Below are 26,535 nucleotides of genomic sequence, written 5' to 3' on the forward strand. Positions count from 1 at the left end.
TAAAAATAGTAATAATTGTTGTATTTTACGTAGGAGGGAAATGTACGCAAATGACACCTAATTAAATCCATGTTTCATATTGAAATTCTCAATTTATCACGATTTTTTTAATAATTTTTTATTATATTTAAAATTATCGTTTTTCATTTATTCATTACTTTGTTTGTTCATCAGTGAAATTGTGTCCTTAAAATAAGAGAAGCAAAAGGAGATTTAAGCCGGGTTCGGAGACCTGATCGGCCAGCCAAGCCCGCAACCTGAAACTTCCACTTGCGAAATCCTCTCTTCCATACTGTAGATTCTGCTCGACGACATCTTTCGTGTCGTTTTGGTCTCTGCAATACTCGAGGAGGTTAGATCATTCACTTTTCTCACATTTTCTAACTGATTTCGATTTCACCGTGTTCATTTCACTTCAATTCAACCAAGGAGAAAAAGAAACCTTTTTGTTAGATGCGGAACCCTAATTCGATTTTCCTAATTTGATTTCATTTACCCTTGGTTTGATTTAAGAGAAAGTGAAAGAAAACGAAAGAACTTGGGGAATTTGAATGCCATGTTTCATATTCGATTTAAAATCTTGTAATCTTCTGTTTTCCTGCAGATTCTTAATGGCCAAACTGAGTGCCACTGAATTCATTGTATTCCGCGTCTGATTGTGTGGTTTTTGTTTAAGTGAGATCGTTTGTGTTTCTGCTCCCATTGAAATCATACGGTTCCGCTTTTGTTTTCTTAGCAACCAAACAGAGGGTCAATGAACTTTGACTGTTTTCAGTGTTTGAGACTATGATTTGTGTTCGTAGGGAATGTTTTAGGAGTCTCTGCTCTAGCAGAAATTCTATAAAACAAGTTTTCTCTAGAAACCCATGTCAAAATTATTCTCCATACTCCAAAATTTACTCAAATTATACACCTTCAGCCTTGGATTTTCCATGTTATTTGCATCAGATTAATAACACATCGAATCCTAAAAAACTTTCTACTCAAATTCAGATAGGGTCCAATTCATACAAATACACCCACCTTTCATTCTATTGTTCTTACTCAAGTGGAGCCTTCAGATCCTTCAAAAAGAGAGCTCGGAAAAGGTTGAAAGCCAATGCCAAACCTTGCCTCAATGAAGCTCAATTTCACCAAGCTATATCAGAGCTCCTTCCAAGATTCAGTGCAGGAGAATTATGTGAGGTTTTGAATCTTCAAGAAGATCCTATAGTGTGTCTAGAGATATTCAATTGGGCATCACAACAGCCTAGGTTCAGGCATGATGTTTCGACTTATCACATTATCATAAAGAAGCTTGGTACTACAAAATTGTACCAGGAAATGGATGATGTGGTGAATCAACTGCTTTCTGAGCCTAATATTGGTTCTGAGGCTCTATACACCACCATTATATATTTTCTTACAGAAGCTAGGAAGTTGACCCGAGCAGCCATTATATTTAAGCATATGAGAAGTTGCAGTAACTTGGATTGTAGGCCTTCTATTAGAACGTATAACCTTCTCTTTGCAGCATTTCTGAGTAGGAGAAGCGATTCTTATATAAACCACATGTATATGGCAACTATTAGATGCCTTTTCAAGCAAATGGTCAATGATGGAATTGAACCTGATGTTTTCTCTTTAAATTCAATGATCGAAGGGTATGTACTTTCCCTTCATGTCAATGATGCCCTTAGAATATTCCATCAAATGGGTGTGGTCTATAACTGTCTGCCCAACTCACATTCCTATGATTACTTGATCCATGGGTTATGTGCCCAAGACCGAACAAACAACGCTAGGAAGTTATGCAATGAAATGAAGGGGAAAGGGTTTGTTCCGAGCAGTAAATCATACAACTCACTTGTGAATGCTCTGGCTCTCTGTGGAGAGGTTGATGAGGCTGTGAATTATCTCTGGGAGATGACTGAAAAGCAAAGGTCAGCCGATTTCATTACATACCAGACAGTGCTGGATCAGATCTGTAGACAAGGAAGGACGCAAGATGCCATGAGTTTGTTAAAGGAATTGCAAGTGAAAGACCTTCTGGATGGGCATACCTACCAGAAGCTGCTATCATTGCTTGAACAAGAGTTTGGAAAATTAAACAACCAAAATCAATTTAGGCACTGAGAGCTGGGGTCCTCCAAATGGAATCGATGATGTGTTCTTGTTTTCATGTGGAGATATCTGTACTATTGTTGATGTTATCTATGAAAAGGGTTCACCTCCAAATTAAGGAGGGTTGAGTTTGGTTGTTAGTCCTTGCTTAACCTTTTTCAGGAGTTAAATAAATTATGAATATAGTGTATATTACTTCGAGCAGTTGAAATCTGAATTAGTTTTATGTAGCTGTTAACTATGTTATAGTATGGTTTTCCCAGGGACTATGAAATTAACATGTTTTGCCTACCAGAATATCATCTTTCTTTGACCTCTAATTTCAATATCAATTAAAATTTCTTCAGAGTACTTACATGAGACTGATTTATGTGAGTTAAACATCTCTCATCATGATCTCAGTATTGTCTGGAGTTCTAGTGGAGAGCTTTATTCTTTTCCTTAGCATTTTCTCCTGTTTTTTCTTTTGGAGCTATCAGATTTCCTTACTGAAGACTTTGCTCAGATTATATATATACTTGTATATAATATTCATGGTTTAAGAGTTGTGAAGTTAAGAACCGAAGAGGAATTGCATTCTGCAACCTAGATGGTTTTTGCCTTTTTCATAGTTCAAAGTCGCAGTATTGGTCATTGACTCGAGAGATCCTGAGGCACATCAGTCTCGGTATCTCAGATTGGTATAAGGTGATACGCAAAAAATTCTAATTTAAGAGGTCAAAATAATTTAAAAAAATTATGAAATTTATTAAAAAATTAAATACAAATAAGTAGAGTAAAAAATTAATAAAATAAACTTCTATTATATTAAAATTATTCAAATTATAATAAAAACATATTTTGGGATGATTTATAATAATATTAAAAATCTCTAAAAATATTTTAATTTAATCACTTGATAATAAATGTTTCTTATTGAAGATGAAAATAATAAAAGGTAAATTTTTTTAATAAAAATTTGTTTGAATTAAATATTTTGAAAATTTTAAAATATATTTTCAATTATTAAAAAAATAAAACCATGATTCATCTTTAAAAAAATAAATATAATTTTTTTTATAAAATATATTCATTAATTTTAATTTTTATATAAATATTCATTTCCTATAAGTTTAATATTCATTATTCATTTTTTATCATTATAACTTTCATCAAATTATTTAAAACCCAAATACTCATTATTTACTTAAAAAATAAATTCATATTATTTAAAATCTAAATCCTCATCTCTTTAGATACCTATAACCCTCGTGTCCACGGTCAAACACCTATCTCTCTCAAGATACCCATTTCTCCTCTAAAGCCACAAGTCTCAAGCAGCTACTCATCAGACCCACTTTCTATTTTCTCCCACTTCCATAAATCACCTCACCGTCGATAGCAGTGGTGTCGGAGTTTGACGACTCTGCCTCCTTCTCATGTCGCTCATTTCCATCTCCAACAGGAACTTGGGCTATTCGAACAAGCAAGCATGCTTCTTCAATCTTGCCAGCAACTCCAAGATGTAGGGTTCTAACTTCTAACTCTCTGTATTTTTCATTTTCGCGGGTTTTGATCCTCTCATCTTCTCCACAATTTCTACTCCAATATTACATTTTTTTCCATTTGCAATTACCCAAATAGCTTAGTCTCAACATGATCTTGGAGTTGTCTCAAAGTTTCCATGGGATTCATTTCGAGACTGTTCATTTATCTTCAATTCAACCAGGTTTGTTCACAAGTTTGACAAAATATCCAACTCGGGTATCGGTCCAGTACCGGCCATGGTCGAGGTGGATACGACTTGGCCGAGTTGTACCAGTCTCAATGGAGATTTTGAACCCTGACCTTTTTTATTAAACCTAACATTTAACAACTTAAGATGACTTAAAATTAAATTGTACTTAAGTTATTAAGTTTATGAGTCATTAACTTGAGTTACCAAATTCATTTTTAGTCTTTAAATTGAGTTATTAAACACGTTTCTACTGGTGGGAGGAACTTGGTGCTTGTTTAGTGTACCTTGTTGGATGGTTCTTTCTTCGCTCTTTCCTCTCCCTTTCTTTCAGCTCCTCAACTGTATTGGTTCAAGCCAATATTTGGATCTTCGGGTGATAAAAGTCAATATGAGCACTTGAGAATTGAATTACCCTGAAATAAAGCTTGACTTCTATCGATTTAGTGATTGGTTACAAGAACTGGTGCATAGGACCCTGATATGGAATGCTTAGTCAGCCATATGGCGTTCCTCACATTCAAAAAGTAGGTCTGAAGGGAAAGAGAAAAAGATAACACTTTTTTTTCTCCTAAATTCTTCTAAGATTTAGGCTATGTAGTGGAAAGATACAATGATACCTAACTCAAGGCGTAAGTAGGTATTTTTACCATTAAAAATGCTCTAAAAAGTCATTGAAGAAAGAAAAGTCATAGGGAAGGCAATATTTTCGGTTGAAGAATGGAAGGGGTGGCATATTTACCAATTTTGTCTGGGCTTCCAATGGTATTATCATAGGCTACATGTGGCCCTGCCCCACATAGACGACAATCTAACATTGAAGAAAGAAAAAAGAAAAAAGTTGATCATCAATGTAAACCTAAAGGACATGTTATGAGTGTAAAATTAAAGGCTATGTTTGGTGCTGCAAAATACCAAGGAAAAAAAAATTAAAATAAATGATTTTCTTATATTTGATTTTACAGTAAAAAAAAAAAATTTAAATTTATCAAATATTTATATATTTATAAATTATTTAATCTTTATATAATAAATGGAATAATTAAATAAGTTTGAAGGAACATATCAAAATAATTTTTAAAATTAAAATTTATTTTTTATTTTTTTCTATTTTTCTTTTTTGTTTTATTTCTCTCACATTTTCCCACAAGTTTTTCGAGAACCAAACATAGCGAAATGATATGTTTGGTTTGTTGAGGAAAATGATTTTATGTCTAATTATTTTATGAAAAATATTTAAAAAATTAAATATAATTAAAACTAGTTAAAAAAAATGGAATTTCTTTTTGTCCAAAATTTTATTTTTATCATGCTTTCCATGAAGTTATAAAATGCTAGTGCTAGCTTTTACTTTTAACATTGTAATTGCCATTGTCTTTTCCTCGTTGATACCTTTAATTGGTCGGAGAGGGGTGGCCGACCAAGGCTGATTCGTTGTTGATTTCTGTATATATTATTATTATTGTTATCAAACATTATATTTGACTCCACAAATTTCACTTTTTATATTTAAGAATGATTCTACTTTATGGAGCAAGTGTGACAAGAATTGAATATCTAATGAACTTCTCAATTTAAGCACAAAAACAATTCATAAAATAATAGGGTGATTGGTTGTGCCCCCATCACAATCCCATAGGCCCATTATAAAATAATTTCAAAATTAATCCTTGTTATTTTCCCTTCATATTCCATATAGTAGACAAAAGGAATTAAACTATAGTTAAATATGAATGTTCGTGAAAGTAACGAGATAAGGTAAATGTACCATATTATATACTAAGGGTCTTTTTACCATCATTTTTACTCGAAAGTGTTGTTTTTATTTAAAATGCTTTAGTGAAAATGTTTTATGAAAACGTTTTTAATTTTTTTAATATTTGAATTATAAAAATTTTCAAGTGTTAAAAATGCTTCATAGAATTACTATCAAATGAGTTCTAAAAATGTATTTGACAACAATTTTAGAAAGTATTTATAACATTTATAATATTTGAAATATAAAATTTTTATGTTAAGAAATACCAAAAATACTTTTTAAAATCACCATCAAATGAAATAATTGGTATTTGTTTTCTTATTTAATTCTAACTAGAACTTAAAACTAAATATTGTCCGAGAGTATTAAGTATTAGATTGTTTGTTTTTATAATATTTTATTTATATTAAGTATTAAAAAATAAAAAAAACTAACATATTACTTTTTCCATTTAAAAAAAAGTCAAATATTTTTAATTTTTCTATTAAATAAAAAATTTATAATAAGTTATGAAAAAATAGAAAAATAAATAATTTATAGATGAAAAGCAAATTGCTTTGAGAAAAAGCTACAAAGGCAAACATCTTAGTGTTTTTTTTTTATATAAAAATTACAAGCTATTTTTCAATACTAAAAATGATTTTTCATATTTTTAAAAATATTTCTTAAATTTTGTAAACACCTGTTTTTTGTTTTTTTTTTCAAAAATATTTTTTAGGCTAAAAAGGCTTATTGATTTCAAACAGACTCTAAGTCACAAATATTTGGAGCTCAAATTTTATTTTTTCAAATTGGTATTTTTCAAATCAAAAGAGGTTTAATTGGCCAAAAGAAATGAAAAATAAACCTAAATTAGGGGGAAAAAAAGGTTTATATATGGTATAGGGGAGCTTTATGGGGAAAAAAAAAATCATCAATTATGAATAATAAATAAAAATTCATGAAAAAGGGTAAGCAAACCCTAGCACCCAAGGGCGAAAAATGAGGCTGATATGGTAGCCGTTGGATGGAAAGCTAAAGATCCAACGGCTCAAAGAGAAACCCTAAGCGCACTGGGGAACCCTAGCCACTTTAAAGCAAGAGTGACCTCCCGCAAGCTCAGCCTCTCTCAATTGGCATTCTCTCTCCCTCTGCTTGAAGGCGAGAGAGATTTTCTCTTCTTCTATCAGCTTCTAGGTCAGATCTCTCTGTTCCTTTGTCTCCTTAAGGTTTCTCTATTGTTTTTCTTTATGATATTAATAATAATATTATCATTGTTGTCTTGTTTGAATTCCTTATCTCTGTTAATATAATCTATATTCTGGATAATCTGGATGTGGAATGATTTGATGAACAAGTTTGGAATTTGCTTCTGTTTTCTTTGTATGTGTGTACTGCTTGATTTGAGTTGAAGTATTGGATTTGTTTCTGATCCATATGTTTAGATCTGTTTTTTCGTATCGATCACGATGGATTATGTGGATCCCCGATCTTGAATTTTTTTCGTAATTGGATGTGTCTAGGTTTTCTGTTTGGGATATATTAAAATTTTCTATTGTTCTTCTTCAACGCGTGATCTCATAGGCCTACTTGCTCGTTTAGTATTTTTGGATTACGGTTTTTGCTTCGGATTTGGGTTTTTAATTCCAGATCTGGAGCGGTTATCATATGTCATCTATTTGCTCGGTGAGGAATTCGAAAGAAAAAGAAAATTAAAGCTTCAGCTTCACTAGCGGGGTTAAACTAAATTTAGTTGGTCAATTTTATGAATCATGCAAAAAAAAATTGAATATTGTTTGTTATAGATCGGCATGACTCGTTATTTATACTATTTTCTTTTTGGAAGTGAATAAAGTAATTTATGGGCTGGATCTTTACTATAGAGTAATGCAGATCCGGTTCTAGTTTTTGATGGAAATATTATGTTATTGGATTTTATTTAATTTGCTTGTTACTGTTTTAGTTTTCTCATATCATCTTGCATTCTTCTAAGTATTTATAATAGTAAAATATGATTATATGTTGTATCTCTTTCCTAGGTATAGGGTTTTGGTAATTTTTAGTTTATTGTACCTTGGCATATCTACTGGATTTCAATAAGTTTAGTTTTTGTTGTCATTCTGAATCAAACTGGTTTTTATTTTCTGTTTCAAGTATGGAGTTGACAAGGTTTTGCAATTCTAATTGTGTGGCTAAAAATATATATTTGGCTTTAGATTGCTGTATGATATGGATTCATGAAATTGATCTTTAACTTTTTCAATCAGATTTCAGTTTTTCTGCTAAAAATTCATAATGGGTAAGGAGAAGGTTCACATCAACATTGTCGTCATTGGCCATGTCGACTCTGGCAAGTCGACCACCACTGGTCACTTGATCTACAAGCTTGGAGGTATTGACAAGCGTGTTATCGAGAGGTTTGAAAAGGAGGCAGCTGAAATGAACAAGCGGTCCTTCAAGTATGCCTGGGTGTTGGACAAACTGAAGGCTGAGCGTGAACGTGGTATCACCATTGATATTGCCTTGTGGAAGTTTGAGACCACCAGGTACTACTGCACTGTTATTGATGCTCCTGGTCATCGGGACTTCATCAAGAACATGATTACTGGTACCTCACAGGCAGACTGTGCTGTTCTCATTATTGATTCCACCACTGGTGGTTTTGAAGCCGGTATCTCCAAGGATGGACAAACCCGTGAGCATGCACTGCTTGCTTTCACCCTTGGTGTGAAGCAGATGATTTGCTGCTGTAACAAGGTGAGCTTCATGAATAAGCATACCCATGTTTTTGTTTCAGTAGTTAACATTGGAAACTAATTTTCTTGTATCACATGGGTTTGTAGATGGATGCCACAACACCAAAGTACTCCAAGGCAAGGTACGATGAAATCGTGAAGGAAGTTTCTTCCTACCTGAAGAAGGTTGGATACAACCCTGATAAGATTCCATTTGTCCCCATCTCCGGCTTTGAGGGCGACAATATGATAGAGAGGTCTACCAACCTTGACTGGTACAAGGGCCCAACTCTTCTTGAGGCCCTGGACATGATCAATGAGCCCAAGAGGCCCACAGACAAGCCACTGCGACTCCCTCTTCAGGACGTGTACAAGATTGGTGGGATTGGAACTGTCCCAGTGGGACGTGTGGAGACTGGTGTCCTGAAGCCCGGTATGGTGGTGACCTTTGGCCCCTCTGGACTGACAACTGAAGTCAAGTCTGTTGAGATGCACCATGAGTCTCTCCCAGAGGCTTTGCCTGGTGACAATGTTGGCTTCAACGTGAAGAACGTTGCTGTGAAGGATCTCAAGCGTGGGTTTGTTGCCTCAAACTCCAAGGATGACCCTGCTAAGGAGGCAGCCAACTTCACCTCCCAGGTCATCATCATGAACCACCCGGGTCAGATCGGAAATGGCTATGCCCCTGTTCTGGACTGCCACACCTCCCACATTGCTGTTAAGTTTGCTGAGATACTGACCAAGATTGACAGGCGATCTGGCAAGGAGCTTGAGAAAGAGCCCAAGTTCTTGAAGAATGGTGATGCAGGGTTTGTTAAGATGATTCCCACCAAGCCCATGGTGGTGGAGACTTTCTCCGAGTATCCCCCACTTGGTCGTTTTGCTGTTCGTGACATGCGTCAAACTGTTGCTGTTGGAGTCATCAAGAGCGTGGAGAAGAAGGATCCATCTGGAGCCAAGGTCACCAAGTCTGCAGCAAAGAAGAAGTGAAATGTGCCTTTGAGGATATTTATCCTAGATAGACTAGTTATGTCTTTAATTGGTGTTATTTGTTTTCGATTTTGTTTTGTTGATTTTGGCAGTTTTGGGTACAGCTCTGGAGATTTTCATTTCAGTTCTCTAATTTCACTTGCAAGGACGCAGACCTGGGTGCTTGATAGAAGGTGGAAGCTATAGCTGCCGTTTATTGTTTTGGTCACTTTACAGTACTCAGATGAGTTGCTTCATTTGGTTGATAAACAATTTCAATTTCTGTTTATTGTCAGGATCTTGGATTTCGGTACATTGCTTTTTAGCATCATTTTGTGTTTGGTATGAATTTATCCTCCGTTTTATCAGTATTTATTTATAACTGCTTTCAGGTAATATTTGGATCAAATTTTGGCTGCCCATTTTGATATTGGAAATGTTGCTCTTGTTTGACTGTATCGTCTGTCTATATACCATCTAGCAAAATAACCATATAAGTATTCAAATGTTTTATGTAGCTTTGTTTCAGACTTATGGCATATTAGGAAGATGGTTTAATTGAAATTCAGCACTGATTCAACTTCATTTGTAATACTATTGCTGGTATCATTGTAAAATGTGCAGTACATTATATCAGTGTAAAGCTACAGCCATCTATTGAAGCAAAATTTTGTCAAGAGCTGAGCTTCATTTCCAGAAATCTGAATATTTCTAGTGTATCATGGAGGGAGGTTTACAATGATTAAAGTAAAATTTCCTTGTACCAGAAATAGGAAACAAATAAACAATACATAGCTATCGCTATTCAAGTGAAAGAATAGGGGAGATGATATGATAGTGCTATTTTAGAAGTTCATTCACAGAATCTTATGTTTTATCAAAATGGATTCTCGTAATAATATTTTTTTACTAATGGGAAATAGGTTGCTTATGCAAATTTCAGTCAACCCATCCAATAACATCACACCATAAAGATTCCTTTTTATCTTTTGGGAGAGTTGTGCTTCAATTGGACCTTGAAATTAACTTTTAAGAGACAAAAATACCTATGAAGATGACACATTATATTTTTTAAACAGTTAGTTGATTGCATGTGACAATGACTTGAAAAAGACCCAAAATTTTATTTAATTAAATAAAAAAAATGTTATTTATAAAATATCTTTTATTTTTATTTTTTGACAAAAATCAATTTTTGTTTGAATTAGAAAATATTTATATAAAACAAAATAATCTTTGTTTTAAAAAAAATTCGCAAATTTATTTAGAAAAGTATTACAATTTTTTTTTTTAAATTATCCCCGTTTTATCCTAAAAAGATATTTTAAATTAATTATAAAAACTTAAGAGAAAAAAAGTTCAAATTTATTTAAAAATTTTGATTTCAGATTCTAAAAAAAAAAAGATTTATTTAAAAATAATAATTTATTAAAAAAAACTCAATTTATTAGAAAAGGAAATTCGATTTTATTTTAAATATATATATATTTTTTCCTTTTCAGTTTTACTCTAAATTTTTTTTTTTACTACTTTTATTAAAAAAAAAAAAACCATTTTTCAATTTTTATTTTTACGAGTTCTATTTTTATTTATTTTTAAGTTTTTGATATAATTTTTAATATGGATTTCGTGCTTTTGTTTTTTCACATTAAAGGCATTTCAAAAAATATTGAAGTTTCATATCTTTCTTTTCAATTTTCATACTTTGATCGGGTCTTGAGCTTAAATGGGTAGATTTTATGAACTTAAGGCTATTTTTCTTTTGACCAAATTGGATTTAAAGCACAATTTTCCCTTTTCTTTTTTCTAATCTTACGAGTAATATTGGATAGAATGTGACATGTGGAGATGCACATCATAAATCTATTTATGCATCTCCACATAAATCTATTTATGATTCGGGGAACATAGATTAGGATTACAAGAGTTCGAATTAAAATTAAAAAAAAGTCGGAGGGATTTGTCATTGTATGCCCATGCCCTTCGTATTGAAGGAAGGTTAGAAAAACCTCATGTCTCGTATCCATTTGAATTCCCAATTATTAATTGTCTATTAATTGTTTTAATAGGAATAAAGAGCTGTTTGGCTTTATGATTCATCATCATCCCATTAAAACCAAACATGGATTTGTCTCTCTTTTTAACCCTCAGATGCAGTATTTATTCAGCTCAGACAACGATCACCAAAACAATATTTTACCACAATAATAATAAAATGTCTTTCCACAAACATTAGATCATGAGTTCTAAAGTAATATCTCCATCTCCCAACACCATTTAAAAAATGTAGCCCCTATGAAATTTTCTTTGCATCGAATTTAAATAATGTCTTTCTAAAAACTTAACATCAAACCTCCTCAAACAGGATGCTGCGGGCTGGCCAAGCCCTTGGGTAGAAACAAAATGTCAAATGTAACAAAGTTGGTAGAGGTGGCCCCTTAACCACATGCTGATCACATTACAGAATGGAAACAGCACATTGCTTAGGATTTCACCGCATGATGGCTGAGTTAGAAATGGCCCTCTCTCCATTTCTTGCTTTCACTCAAAGGGTTAACCTCCCCGGTTCCACTAATAGGAAGCTCAAATCTGCAAGTGATCAACAATATTTAAATGTCAAGCCAAATACTAGTGAATTTTTTAAGGATCGCTGAAACAAAGAATTGCACCAACTACCCCTTGTTGAAAGTCATTTGCAAAAGAATACGGAGATCAAAATAAGGCTTCTCGGAGTGGTTTCACATTCATTCTCTCCAATAAATTTCAAACTCCTTCTATAATACTTGTACAAAAGAAACTCTAGCAATGAGAACTGAGATTTACCTTGCAAGTTAACTACAAATCTTTCTCATTTTCGAGCTCTGCTTTCATTGCTGCTTTTTCTGCTTCTTCCAATACAAATGTTTTAAGTGACTCAACATTCCTTGGTCCTGTTAATGTATCCAGTAGGCAACAGAGAGAATGTATCCTTCAGTTGTAAAAATTCTCTAATTTCAGTTACATGCATCTGGTATAAAAAGTTGTTTTAGGGAACTTGCAATGCAGCTTCCAAGCAATGTGTTTGATGGCAGATGATAGCTTTATTTTGTGGCTTCAGAAGAAAATTAAATCATTGAAGAGCAAAGGTGATTATACAGAATTTCAGAAAATCATTTTTTTTCTTTTAAGAATATTCTTCTACTCATACGAAATATGTAAGACAAGAAACTTGAAAATGGCTATTTGGAAGACTGAAACTCAATCAAGGAACCAAAGTTACAGAACCAGATGCCTACAAACTAGATGCTCACCCATTAAATGAAGATGAACAGATGACCATCATAGTGACACTATAAGCAATGTTGTCAAAGTAATCATCAATCTTTCTAGCGTGACAATAGCATCAACACTGAAATTATCAGGTTACTATTGTCAACAGATGATTGTCATCATTGTCAGAATTGCCAATGCTCCCCAACAAGACCATCAATCATCATTAATCAGCAGAATTATATTATAGCCATCATTACTGTCCATCATAATGAATGCTTTGAATAACATCTATGCTCTATATTCAATCTAATGTTATAAAAGTAAGGACAGAAAATGATAACTGATTTTGTCAATCCACTCCAGATGGTGGCAATCGGTAGATTTATATTATCGCCATCATTACTGTCCATCACCATGAATGCTTTGAATAACATGTATGGTCTATATTTAATCTAATGTTATAAAATTAACAGAGAATGATCAAATCATGGAACTGATGTTGTCAATCCATTCCAGATGGTGGTTTGGTGCACGCTGATTCTCAGAGGTCCTTAAACTAAAAAATGGAGAAGGCTATAACCTGGTCCTGTTCCTGTTTCCAAGGCTTTGGAAGCAGACTCAACAGCTACTTTCCATAAGGTGGTTGAATACAGAATTGAACCCTTGTATTCAGGCTTGACAGCTCAAGAAGAGAAGCCTCTTTTCAGCTGGTAGGTACTTACACTGGAGTGCATCTGGCATTTCACCAGAATCACCACTGGTGATATCCTCACCCTAGGTGCAACAGTCTCTCACTCACAGCTTTTTTTTTTGATGAATAAAGAGACAATATATTAATGAAAAGAGGCACTTCAAGGAAGCACCCCTAAGTATACAGGAGGTATACAAAAAAACCTTTACCCATGGCCTATCCAATCAACAAAATCTACAACTGAAGTGGGACCAGAAACAAAAAGACCCCTGGACCACGCCCACAGATTACAAAGTAAAACCGATTTACACCCCTGAAACGTATGCTCTACATTCTCAAAAGCCCTACTGTTTCTTTCCTTCCAAACAATCCAAAAGAGGCACAAGGGTGCTGCACGCCACACTTTCCTCCTTTCCTTTCCCACACAAGGCCCTAGCCACCCCAATAACGCTTCTCTTATTGAATAGGGGAGCACCCATGAAACTCCAAATAGAGAGAAAAGAAAGCTCCACAAACATCTGGCCAGCCCACAATGCAAGAGTATGTGATCAATGGATTCTTCCTCTACCAAACACAAATAGCATCTATTAGCCAAGGAGAACCCTCTTCTTTGAAGACGATCCAATGTTATGGACTTTTTCCATGTGGCCTCCCAAACAAAAAAACTTACCCTCGGCGGCACCAAAGAATTCCAAATGATATTTGCAGGAAATTCTTCACGTCTTTCCGGGTCCAAGTCCTTGTAAAGAGACTTAACTGAGAATCTTTTGTCCTTTGCCTTAGTCCAAATTACTTCATCTTCCACATCACTGTAAACTCTCCTCCCTTGCAACCTCAAAAGAAGGCGCTCCACCTCAATTACCTCCCAATCATTAATACTCCTAGAGAACCTAGGAGCCCACACTCCCCCTCCAGAATGACTCCATACATCCGCTACCCAAGCCTCCTTATCCAAGGATATAGCATATAGAGAAGGAAAAAGGGAATACAACTTATCATCACCACACCACTTATCCTCCCAGAATCTAATCCTCCTACCATTTCCCACAGCATAATCCAAATTGTTGCCTACCGCTTCCCACCCTCTCCTAATCGCTTTCCATAACCCAACCCCAAAACTTCCTCTCACAACACAAGACCTCCAACCGCCCTCTTCTTCCCCATACTTTGCACTTATGACTTGCCTCCATAAAGCTTCCCTTTCCACCGCAAAACGCCAACTCCACTTACAAAGGAGAGCCTTATTTAGCAACGCCAAGCTCCTCACACCCAAACCGCCCTTTCGTTTATCTGAACATATAATAGACCATTCCACTAAATGAGGCTTCCTTTCCAATGCCCCACCACCCCACAGAAAATCCCTTTGGATACGCTCCAATCTCAAACTCACGCTTCTTGGCATCTGAAACAGGGACATACAATAGATAGGCATGCTGGACAGAGTGCTCCTGATCAAGGTCATTCTGCCCCCCTTGGAGATATACTGCCTTTTCCAAAAAGAAAGCCTCTTCCTCAACCTTTCCTCAACTCCGTCCCAAGTAGCCACCTCCTTGAAACGAGCCCCCAAGGGAAGACCCAAATAAGTAGAAGGAAGCCTGCTAACCTTGCATCCAAACTCAAGCGCCACCTCCTCTACGTTCTCCACTCTTCCCACCGCAATGATTTCACTTTTGTCTAAATTCACCTTCAACCCTGACATTGCTTCAAACCACATAAGGAGCCAACTCAAATAGGACACCTGATCAGTGGAAGGCTCACAAAAAACTAAGGTGTCATCCGCAAACAGCAAATGAGTGATCTCCACTCCCCCCCCTCCTCTACCACTGAGATGCCACCCCGACAAAAACCCCCCCTCCTTTGCTCTCTTCAGCAAGCAACTAAGAGCCTCCATAACAATCACGAACAAGTAGGGGGAAAGGGAATCCCCCTGTCTCAAACCCCTAGAACTTTTGAAAAAACCTGAGGAAGTACCATTAATCAGAACAGAGAAGCTGACAGTCCCAATACACCACTGAATCCAGCTGATCCACTTAGCTCCAAAGCCCATCATTTCCATCAACCAAAAGAGAAAACTCCAATTCACATGGTCGTATGCTTTTTCAATATCTAGCTTGCAAAGGATGCCCCCTCCCCCACTATTCTGCATTGAATGAATCGCCTCATTCGCAATCAACGAGGCATCCAATATTTGCCTTCCCTCCACAAAAGCATTTTGGGACTTGGACACTAACTTACCCATCACCTTTTTAAGCCTATTAGCTAACACCTTTGCTAACAGCTTATAAAGACTTCCCACCAAGCTTATAGGTCTAAAATCCTTGAGGTCTTCGGCTCCTCCTTTCTTGGGAATTAACACTAGAAATGATGCATTTATGCTCTTGACGAACTTGCCCTGATCATGAAATTCCTTGAAGAACCCCATCACTTCCTCCTTCAAAAAACTCCAACTAAATTGCCAAAATGCCATTGTGAAACCATCAGGACCAGGAGCTTTATCCCCATTGAGATCCGAAAGAGCTCCAAAAACCTCTTCCTCAGAGAAAGGAGCTTCTAGCATAGTCGCATTTTCCCCTTCCAAGACCCCAACCTGCAGCCCATTGCATCTAGGCCTCCACTCAGCTGTTTCTGACAACAGAGAGTGGAAAGCCTGAACCACACCCTCCTTGATGTCACTTTCTTCAGAAACCCACGTCCCATTTATCTTGATCTTCACCATGGAATTAACCCTCCTATGAGCATTGGCCATTTTATGAAAGTATCCAGTGTTTCTGTCTCCCTCCCTCAGCCATAACTCTCTCGACTTTTGCCTCCAAGCTGTCTCTTCCATTATCACCCACTTCTCATACTCCTCCAAAGCCTTCTTTCTGGAATTTTGCTCTTCAGTATTCAGCACCCTGTCCCCTTCTATTGCATCCCACAACATCATCTGCTTCAAAGCTGATTCTTTTCTAGCATTCACATTCCCAAATACTTCTCTATTCCACACCTTCAAGCAGGCCTTAAGCGCTTTCAACTTTTCAGACAGCGTGAAACTATAGGAACCTCTGAAATTGAATCCCACCCACCAATTCCTAATTAAATCCCTAAAACCTTCTTCCTTCAGCCACATATTCTCAAACCTAAAAGGGGAAGGCCCCTTCCTCGTTCCCCCACAGTCCAACAGAATTGGGCAGTGGTCAGAAACAATTCTCGGTAAAAGACTTTGAATTGCCCCACTGAAATAACCTTCCCAATCCTCTGAAACTAAGAATCTGTCCAGCCTTGACTGAGTCTGATTGTTCAACCCACCCCTCCACGTGAAAGACCCCCCTTGCAAAGGGAAATCCCTTAATTCCAAATCATCAATGACCTCCGAAAATCTTCTCATTGCTGCCGACAGTCTTGAGATCCTGTTCCTTTCTCCCAACAATCTAATAACATTAAAATCTCCCCCTACACACCACGGGTCCTGCCACAATCCCCTGATTGTCCCCATTTCCTCCCAGAAATCCTCCCTCAACCTCCCAACAGCAGGGCCATATACCCCTGTAAAAACCCAACAGAAATCATCCTCCACGTTTTTAAATCGACAAGAGACTGAAAAATTCCCAATTTCCATTTCCAACAGCTCTAGAACTCTAATATCCCAATAAACTAACACCCCCCCTGCCATGCCCTGAGAATCAAGAGCACCCCACTCCAATGATCTTCCCACCCCCAAGGACCGAACTATACTAGACGTCATTCTTTGGACTTTGGTCTCTTGTAGACAAACCAAATCCGCTTTCTGAGTCTTGATTAGAGATTTGATGAGCCTTCTTTTATCTCTATCATTTGCCCCTCTCACATTCCAGGATATTATTCTTAACTTCATTTGCCCTCAGTGACTGACCCCCCACTCTCTCTAAATAGAGCTCTTCCATGCCCTGAGCTTTTAAAATTAATGGAGCACTCCAACCTTTTAAGTTCCCTTACAGACTTTGAGGTTTCTACCTTGGCCCTTTTAGCCCCATTCCTCTGATTCTTCTGATCTTTCCTCATGATCCATCTCTTGAGCATATTTAAAATTTCCTCTTCACATCCCGTGGTTGGCATGCCCAGAAAATCACTAAACTGAGCAAGACAAGAGGATTTCCAGTCTTCCTCTGACTCCGTACCACCCACAGTCTGCCTCAAGGAGTGTTTTGCATCAGTACTTGTCTCACTCACAGCTGCTAATGCCATTAGGCTACTAGTCTCCTAGAAGATCATTTAAGGTGTTGGTTTCCTAAATTTTAAATCCCACAATCAGTGTTAAGACCTCATTATGCTACATGACAAATGGCACATAATTTCCTATGTACATGGGCATTGTAAAATGCATGAAATCCCTGTATTATCCACTGTGCAATGTTATATCATTATGAAATAAGTGTGCAACAAGGTTATGATCCACATATTCAACAAGAATGTCAAAAAAGGAAATAGCAAATAGAAACTGGGGCACCTATTTGTATCTAAAATGATGAATCCCTTCCCTCTGGATCATAGCACTGGTGAAAAGATGTAAGTAGGTACAAAAAAAGAGATGATAGAACACAAAGAGGAAGAGAACACTAAACATAACTAGAATGAATAACAGAATTCAAAACCTCATGTTTTATTAAAGACATGGAATAGGAACTGTTTTGCAGATGCCACAAATTCCTAAATGCTTAGGTCATATTCGAGTGAGGCCTCTTTTGGGATACCTTTATGGTTTTTTACTTTAGCTAGAACCCTAGAAGTTGAAGTTGAAGTCAAAGCTACAATTATTAAAGGACAATATTAGTATTATAAAAACATGAAATAACTTTTTGCATAAACCAAAATAGTGCTTCTACAATAAGTAACATTGTTTTGACTTTCATATTAAACTCTTTTTTAAACCGTATGATCTTCAAATAAAAATAGTCAAACAAGTAACAAAGCTCTTATTAAGCTTAAAAGAGAGCTTTTGGCTACTCAAAAGCTGATCCTAACAGGACCTGAGACATAAACTTCACCCATGCATGATATTGGTAAAGGCATCCATCATGAGGCATGTGTTGAGGCCCGACATTCATATAAATATCAATAACCCCTTCAAACTCAGCATAAGACTAGTAATGACTCAAAAAGGCACTCCATAGATACTGAGATGGAAAATTTTGTCCCAAATCATTCATCCAATTACTGTAATACTGTTGATCCAAAGATAGAATTAAAAATAATTAACAAATATAACATATCTTAGGTGGATGGGTTGGAGAAGGTCAGAACTTTGGTTTTGGCAAAGAAGGATAATACTAGTCCGAATAGAAAACCACATTTCTCACAAATGTCCCACAAAAATGCAATGCAGCTGCATTCAGCCAATCACAAGGATACCATTGAGCTATGGACAACAAAAATATAATGAATATGACATGTCTTGGATGGATGCCTGAGAGAGGATGTGTTTTTTGGTTCTGGCAATCAAGGACAACAATAGTCTGAATAGCAAACCACATTTCTGAAACATGTTCCTTATTTTTTTTGATAGGTAAAAAAGAATATATTGAATAAGAAGAAAGGACACCCAAAGGGTGACCTGAAGCATACAGTAAGTATCCAGTTATCACCAAAAAGAAGAATTTACAAAAAAGAGGGGTAATAAAAAACACCACCTGTCCTCATCTAGAGCCCAACTAATCAAAGAAAATGATTAAAGGAAGAGACCATTCATCTATACACAACTTAGTCCAAGCCCAAAGAGTAGGAACAAAGGAGTTTTCGGCCTTCGAACCAACAGCTCCTCATTATCAAAGGCAAGTTTGTTCCTTTCCTTCCAAACTGTCCAAAAAATACAAATAAAGGCTGCCTTTCAAGCCTTTTTGTGTTTCTTGCCCACCAAGGAATCATACCACCTGAGAAAAGTCTCTCTAACCGTCAAGAGTAGTACCCAGGACACCCCAAAGAGAGCAAAATTTCCGAAACATGTTCCTCGACGACTATGCATGTGCATTGCCTACTTCTAAGGTGTCAGAGACAGAGTTGCCCTATTTTATGCACACCTCGCTAATCTTATTGTAGCTAGCTGCCTTCCACATTAAGTTAAGAGCTCTCTTGGATTAAGCAATTCAATTGTCACCAACCCTTGGTTGCTTCTGACCTTTTCTGGTGCTGTGGGGTATGCACACTTATTTTGTAGGAAAAATTAACTGACATGTGGCAGTAGAAAAAAAAAGGAAGAAGAAGAAGCATCACATACCTGCTATTAAGACAAGGGTGGACTGTGTAACTAAGCATATACAAATTTTTTCTTACTATAGGATTAGGAAGACCTTTTACTCATAAAAAAAATTTTAAGTTCTTTTGGAAGTACAAGTCTATATAGCACTGTTTGATTTCATTTTCAATCTGATGACTCTTTGTTTTCCATGTGTCACACATATTACTTGGTTCATTCTATTTACAGAGAACCGTACTAATGGCTAAAGCTTTTGATTATCTGAAAGAAATGATTAAGTTTAGTTGTTTGCATAATAAAACAACTGTAAAAATGAACTACAGATTACATGAAATAAGAAATACTAACCAATCATCTAGCAAATGACGAAATTTAGAAGTTACCTTGATACTTTGCAACTTCTTCTCCATCATAAAAGACCTTAAATGTTGGATAAGAATGAATATCCACCTTGGAACAAACTGATTTACTAACACCACAGTCAACTTGTCCAATCTCTATCTCATCTTCCCCTTCCATTATCTTCCCCAGGTCTTCCCACAGAGAACCCAAATTCTTACTGAAACCCAATGTAGTCATAATTAATAAGCAAATAGTATGAAATAACAGTATTAGGAGCAACTAGCCTATTATCAAATCCAAAACAGATGGTCATGATTACCAATGCTTACACCAAGGAACGCAGAATTGCACAAACCATGCAGTGTCCTTCTCCTTCACCTAAATGAAATACACAGAGACACAAACAATAAGTGATGTATCTAAAAATAGCCTTTGAAGCTAAGAAGGTGAAAGGAACAGAAGAAAAGAAAATTGATGGTCTCATATTCATGTTATTTTCTCTTCAAACGAAGTTGAACCTTGGCCAATTCAAATATTAACCTTAGAAGAGTTTTTTCTGTTTTTTCCTAGGGTCCTAAAAGCATGAAAATCTAAAATTCAATTGATTAGATCTTTTTCCCAATTTGTACTGAGAATCTGAGCACGGTACAAAATATTCTCAATACAGGCGCCCTCATCACTCTGGGATTCCAATTTCAACCATCTTTATTATCCGTGATTTCAATCCCGGAAGGGCAGGCATCGTACTGGGGAAGTACTACACAGAAAAAATTCCTAAGATTTTGTCATAAAGAACGATTCCCACCATAAAAACTTCACACTAATGGATGAAATCTCCAACAACCCTCCCATTAAAACCACTTTGATCGATCCCAATTAACTTTCAAACACAGCCATTGATTCAATCATCCAAACAAAAATTCTTACAACCCTGACACTAAACCCTACCCCAAAAATAGTTGCTATTAGCTAGCCCAAAGTTGCCCAAATCTTGAACAGATCATAGCAGCAATACGTGAACGAAAAGGGCAAACCAAAACATTTTCAGAGATTATAAAATTTTTAGGGCTCAACTTAGCCGTAAAATATCCCACACACTAAATCCAGAGCACGATTCAAATGCATATGCAAATAAAAACCCTAACCCTAGTTCCTTGGATCTGATCTTACAATCAAAACAAAATGAATCAAAATAGAGAAGAAAAATAACCTACCTTATCCGAGAAGGTATCGGCTGTTAGGGTTATGACCTCTGCTTTAGTAGTTTTTAGGCTGGAGAAAATAGTTATTAATACGAGCAAAAGAAGAAGACAATGAGATTGATTTTTCATATTCGCCATCTGCTGCTCTCAATCTCAGTCTCAGATTTGCTCCTTTTCCCCCCGGAAAATATGCTACAAATACCACAATTATTTTCTGTCCAAACAAACGCAGGAAACGAGGGTGTTGATGTCAGTTTCTGCGGTTGCTCTGGGTCAGAATATAATTAAAGAAAGAATCAACTCTTAAAGAAAAATATCTTAAAATCAGTTTAGCCTATTTTTTGAATTGGGGTTAAATTTGTATGTGCTCCGTTATAACCCATGGTAGTTTGTCGATCAATCTACCAAAGACGATCCAATTTAACTCATTTAATAATCTTATTAATTAAAATAATTATAATTTTAACTCATTTAACACATATTTTACTCATTTAAATTTTATTTTTAAGTAAATAATTTAATTAAATGATAAATATGTTTGATTCATGCTTATATAAAACCTAATTTAGCCTAATTATTAAATAAAAGAACTTGATTATTAAATTTCTTAAATAAATTATAATAAATTTTAAATTATTAAATAAAATTATCTAATTTTAAAATTAGTTAAATACACAACTGTTAATCAAACCATACACAAGTAGAAAATAAGGAAAAATATAAATTTTTTAACATAGTTTGATGATTCATGTAATATCTACGTCTATCAAATGCATTAATACTCAGCAATCCACCAATCAAAATGAATGAGAAGAGTTATAATGGTAAAGTTCTTGCAAAAAACCCTCTTAATTGTAGCTACATTATCTTAAAAAATAAAACCCTAAACATAAAATAGTTAAATATATAATAAGACAAACTCATTAATTTTCACATAAAAAAAAAATATCTAGGAGGCATTATCCCTTCAAACCCCGTAGGTTAACCGGAAAGCTCAATCTCGGCATCCCAAGTGAAGCGTGATAAAACTGATTTAAGTTTCACAATCTAATAATAGTATGTTACCTATTTAATAATTAGATAGTATTTAGACTTATGTTTTTTATACTATTATTATTCATGTCGAGTTTAGATTGATATATAAATTACAATACTTTTGACATGATGAAAAATCACCCACCAACACAAATTGGGGAAAATATTGAAAAGGATAAAAGTTGAGAAATGTGGCATTATGAAAGTTTATATGTCACAAAATGGTAGTGGTTTTGATGGTATTCCACTTATTTATAGGAACCAGCAATTGTAACAAATACAAGGAGGAGATGCTTTTCAAGGGTTTTTATTTCTTCATTTATTTTATTTTTTTAAGTTGAATATTCAAGAAGTGTCCTTTTTTGTTTGTTTTTCTTTAATAAATATTCTATGAATTGTTTGATCTTGATTAATTACTTTAATAGTAGAAGAAAATACCCATATGGAAGAAAAGAAAAATGATAAAAAAAAAAAGAAGAAGAAAAAAGGGAAATAGGAAAAAAAGAAAAAAAAGAAATTTATGTGTATATATATCTTTATTCTCATGGAAATATTTATACATTTTTAAGCACATTTATTTTTATTTTTATTTTTTATATAGTTACATCATAACATATTATATATTATAGAAAATCTTAAACAATAGTCCTTAAAAAAAAAGGTTTGAAGAGGGAAAAATAAGTAGTTGTATTTACATCACTATCTTACCAAAAAAACAATTTAAATCAATTAAAATCCGTGGCATCAAATTATCACTGTAGTTATTCATTTTTCCATATATATATATATATATATATATATATATATATTGTGTAAGTGTAGGATAACCCTGTATTAGTGTCATGAGGATGGTCTATAAGGTTCATAACTACTTTTCTTATTACAAAACGTCTACCTAGCCAACATTTAGATTCAATTCTATCCAAACTTTTTTGGTTCACCCCAACATTTTCCACCTATTTGACTATTGTTGAGCAATTTTTGGATATCAAACCGACCTTCCCCTTCTTTGTAATAGTATTAATTCAGTTTTCAATAACCATAAAGATTGATTTGGTTTGCAAATTTTAAAACCGACTTTCTTTATTCCATTTAAATAAATTTGATCATATCATTCAATTTCCAATAATCATAAAGGTAAATCGATCTAAATCAACCAAAATTCATCGTATCATTCAGATCAATAATTAAAATTTTATCATATCATTCAAATCAATAATAAAAAAGGTGAATTTTGATTTAAAAACCAACTTTGTTGGTTTGATTATTAGTTTCTTTGTATCCTCATGATAAAACCTAAATCAAATCGACATTTTAAGACTTATATATAATTGTTCAATATTTGATGAGTTATAAATTGGATGATAAATTTTTTAATCAAATAACCAATGGCAAAACCACTACCAAACATTATAAAAATTATTCCCAAGTATGCTGTAAATGAATATAATATCTATAATGTTACGATTTCATATTTAATGATATTGTTAAATTATGATTTTGACTTTGAATTGAAATTTACTTGGAATCAAATTTAAAATTTAGAAATTTTAAAGGGAAAAGTGGGATTTGATTTATTAATATGAAAATATATGAAAAAAAGAATCATAAAAATTTTAAATTAGTATTATCTTCATTTATGTAAAAATAATTTGAAATACATGCACTTTTTAATAAGTTCATTCAATTATTCCCAAAAATGTCATTCAAATCAATTAATATCTAAACTTTTTATGTTTTCATTCTTTTTAGATATTTTATTATTATTATTATTATTATTATTATTTAGGATTTATAATATAAGAATTTGAAAAAAATAGAGTTTATTTTAGTATTAATAAGTTAAAATAAATTCATAGTTTTTTATAATAAATAAATTTGTATTTATTATATAATATTAATAATTATTTAATATAATAGAGAATAAAATTTGTTGTAAGAGTTTTTAAGATATGAAATGTTTTAGTATGGTTGTAATTTGATATATAGTATAAAAATAAATAAATAAATAAATATTTTATATTAAATAAATTAATCATAATTAAAATAATGATATATTATTAAATTTATTATTTATTTTTAAATTGATAATTATGATTAAATAGGATTAAATAATTTATTAAATAAGATTTATTTGACAATATTACTTAAACTTTTAGCAAACTAAAATAATAATTCTATCTGTTTGTTTTTATAGAAAAAAAGTCTTAAATAATAAAATAATAAAATAATAATAATAATAATAATCATAATAATCTAAAAAAGTGAAACATTTATAAGAAGAAATCTAGTTGTCAAGTAAAAAAAATATTTTTGAAAATAATTGGATGAATTATTAAAAAAAATGTATATATTTTTAATTATTTTTAAATAAATGAAGATAATATTAATTTTAACATTTTGGATTTTATTTATTTATTTAAATCCCACTTTTTTCATTTTTAAATAAATTAATTAATTATTGAAGGCTGAGGAAAAGATTCCACAGAGATAAAGAAAAACACTCTACCACTCTGAAACCGCTAGACTGAACATAAAAAAGAAAAGCTCCATAGTTTTTCTAAAACCCCATCATCACATCATTCCCAAATCCCTTTATCAACTTTAGTACCCTCTCAGTCTCAGTCCCAGTCTCCTTCTTCCTCTCATCTGGTGGAGAAACATCCGCTGAAGGTAAGATGACGGCTTCCCGCTGAGAATTGACCATGTGATCGTACTTGTCCTCGCTCACACCGAAGGCCATGGCAAACTCTGAGCCTCTCATGCTCTTGAGCAGCGAGTTGGCTCCTGCCAGGAACTGTGGCCTGTTTCTGCGCGCTGATGTCGTGAATCCGAAGAACTCAAAAGGGCCTGTTCTTGATGCTATTTGACAGAATGGGAAGTATCTGGGCACCCAGAAGACGTCGCCTTCACGCACTTTGGCGTCCATCGCTGATGTCCCGTTCGGGAATACGACCTTTACCGTGCCTGATCCTTTCAACACGATCCCGATTTCTGTCGCTGTTGGATTCAGATGTGGAGCCATCATTGATCCCTTCAAAAAGTTATAACAAGATGAGCCAGATTTAGTAAAGGAGCAATGTCAGATGACTACAAATTCAATCTGAAAGAGGAAGAAACCGATGATCACCGCAGTGAGGTTGACGCTGTAAATGCCGACGCCGGAGTCGGCGAGAGCCGAATAATCGGACTCATCAAGAGCAATGCTCCATCCATAGCTGTTCTTGAAATCGGGTTTTCTGTCATAGAGGTTGTAGGGCTCGGTTGGTTCCACAGGCTGCTTCTTGTTTTCGTTCCCAATTACAGAGTTCAGGAGCTTCCTCCATGACCACCATGTCCCATGTTTCTGTTCAGTTTCGACGTCAAATCCCATAATTCTCTTCAGGTGTTTGACTTTATCTTGGGTTTTCATTTCTAGGAATTTGGCCCATGTGCTTGGTTGCTGAGAATCTTTTATGTATATGATAGGGCCCCCTTCTTGTCTGGTCATGATCTCCTCCAGTTCCGACATCGAGATCTGTGAATGAAATTACATCAGCAACCCGTAAAGGAAGAGAAATGGCTTTGTTAACGAAGCAGTTTTCTCACATTAAATGCAGTTGACAGCGTCTCGGGAGCAAACCCAGTGAGAATCGATGTGGGATGTGTCCCTCCCCCGAGGAAGAAAGACTGCACAGAAACAGGTTGAAGAATATCAGAGATTCAGATTTCAGAAATCTTAGGATAGAAAACCTGCTAAAAAATTTTGGGATTTTCTTAAAATTTTCTAGCAATCCAAACAAAATCATGAAATTGACTTTCACTAACTAAGCAGATTGCAGAAAAGAATGATTCTATGATCAGGATTTTAGACCAAGAAAAGAATATACCTGGAAGGTATCCATCTTCAAGCTCTCAGACATGTCAATGCTGCAAATGATATGAAGTCTCTGCCCCTCGCCTGTGTTAACCAAGTAGAAGGCAGAACCGGCAGGAATTGTATACAAATCCCCTATCTTCAACTGCTTCTCCACCAGTTCATCGTTGTAGATTGATCCAACCTTTGCTTCCCCTGCAACCACCAATCATTTATGATCGTCAAAATAAGCCAAAGATCCAATACATGGATAGAGAGAGGGGGTGGGAGAGAGATGTACAATACCTCTGCGAATGAAGAGGATCAAACTGGAATCAAGGTACTGGGGGACGAAAAGAGACTTAGGCTCCATAGTAATGAAGCCAATATGCATCGGCTTCTCTACAATTGATCTGCCTGCGGCACTCCTCACCACCCTCATCTCTCCAGCATCAGTCTTCACCATCTGCTTAGAGTCATGCATCAAGAACAACTCGTGTTCTCCCCCCTCACTCTCCTGCCTCTCTTCTCCTCCTCCTTCAAGATGCCCCAACACCCCGCCCACTGCACACCACATGATCACAAGCACCACCCACCATAGTAGTACTGTTGCTCCTTTCCCCATGGCGTCTGTAGCCTCTCCTCTCTCTCTCTCTTGCAATTACTGTAACTGTCGCCTGATCTTAGTGGAGTTAGTGAGGAGAGCGGAGA

General features: G+C 34.9%; 4 protein-coding genes across 5 annotated transcripts; 2 read left to right on the forward strand and 2 right to left on the reverse strand.

Moving 5' to 3' along the window:
- Positions 1-153: 153 nt before the first annotated feature.
- Positions 154-2,307, forward strand: LOC100255250 (pentatricopeptide repeat-containing protein At2g27800, mitochondrial). Its single transcript, XM_010652830.3, has 2 exons — positions 154-352; positions 605-2,307. Exon 2 carries the CDS (start codon positions 787-789, stop codon positions 2,113-2,115), a length of 1,329 nt encoding a protein of 442 aa, XP_010651132.1. The 5' UTR covers positions 154-352; positions 605-786; the 3' UTR covers positions 2,116-2,307.
- A 4,186-nt stretch (positions 2,308-6,493) lies between these two features.
- On the forward strand, positions 6,494-9,655 carry LOC100256979 (elongation factor 1-alpha). 2 transcript variants are annotated; one of them, XM_002284928.5, is made up of 3 exons: positions 6,494-6,752; positions 7,823-8,312; positions 8,399-9,655. In XM_002284928.5, the coding sequence occupies exons 2-3, from the start codon at positions 7,851-7,853 to the stop codon at positions 9,278-9,280; spliced, it is 1,344 nt and encodes a 447-aa protein (XP_002284964.1). In that variant the 5' UTR covers positions 6,494-6,752; positions 7,823-7,850; the 3' UTR covers positions 9,281-9,655. The 2 variants fall into 2 exon arrangements, with proteins under 2 accessions (XP_002284964.1, XP_010651131.1); XM_010652829.3 differs by having other exon boundaries at positions 6,555-6,752; positions 7,830-8,312.
- Positions 9,656-11,439: 1,784 nt separating this feature from the next.
- Positions 11,440-21,297, reverse strand: LOC100259023 (protein disulfide isomerase-like 5-1). The gene is made up of 5 exons (XM_002263969.5): positions 20,967-21,297; positions 20,072-20,130; positions 19,794-19,969; positions 12,083-12,189; positions 11,440-11,848 (listed from the first exon to the last, which is right to left on the reverse strand). The coding sequence occupies exons 1-4, from the start codon at positions 21,090-21,092 to the stop codon at positions 12,095-12,097; spliced, it is 456 nt and encodes a 151-aa protein (XP_002264005.2). The 5' UTR covers positions 21,093-21,297; the 3' UTR covers positions 11,440-11,848; positions 12,083-12,094.
- A 3,081-nt stretch (positions 21,298-24,378) lies between these two features.
- On the reverse strand, positions 24,379-26,525 carry LOC100253668 (vicilin-like seed storage protein At2g28490). The gene is made up of 5 exons (XM_002264011.4): positions 26,131-26,525; positions 25,859-26,040; positions 25,578-25,658; positions 25,120-25,506; positions 24,379-25,023 (listed from the first exon to the last, which is right to left on the reverse strand). Exons 1-5 carry the CDS (start codon positions 26,447-26,449, stop codon positions 24,550-24,552), a joined length of 1,443 nt encoding a protein of 480 aa, XP_002264047.1. The 5' UTR covers positions 26,450-26,525; the 3' UTR covers positions 24,379-24,549.
- Positions 26,526-26,535: the final 10 nt, after the last annotated feature.

The sequence above is a fragment of the Vitis vinifera genome, chromosome 6 (assembly GCF_030704535.1).
Source record: "Vitis vinifera cultivar Pinot Noir 40024 chromosome 6, ASM3070453v1".
In the NCBI taxonomy this organism is placed as follows: Eukaryota; Viridiplantae; Streptophyta; class Magnoliopsida; order Vitales; family Vitaceae; genus Vitis; species Vitis vinifera.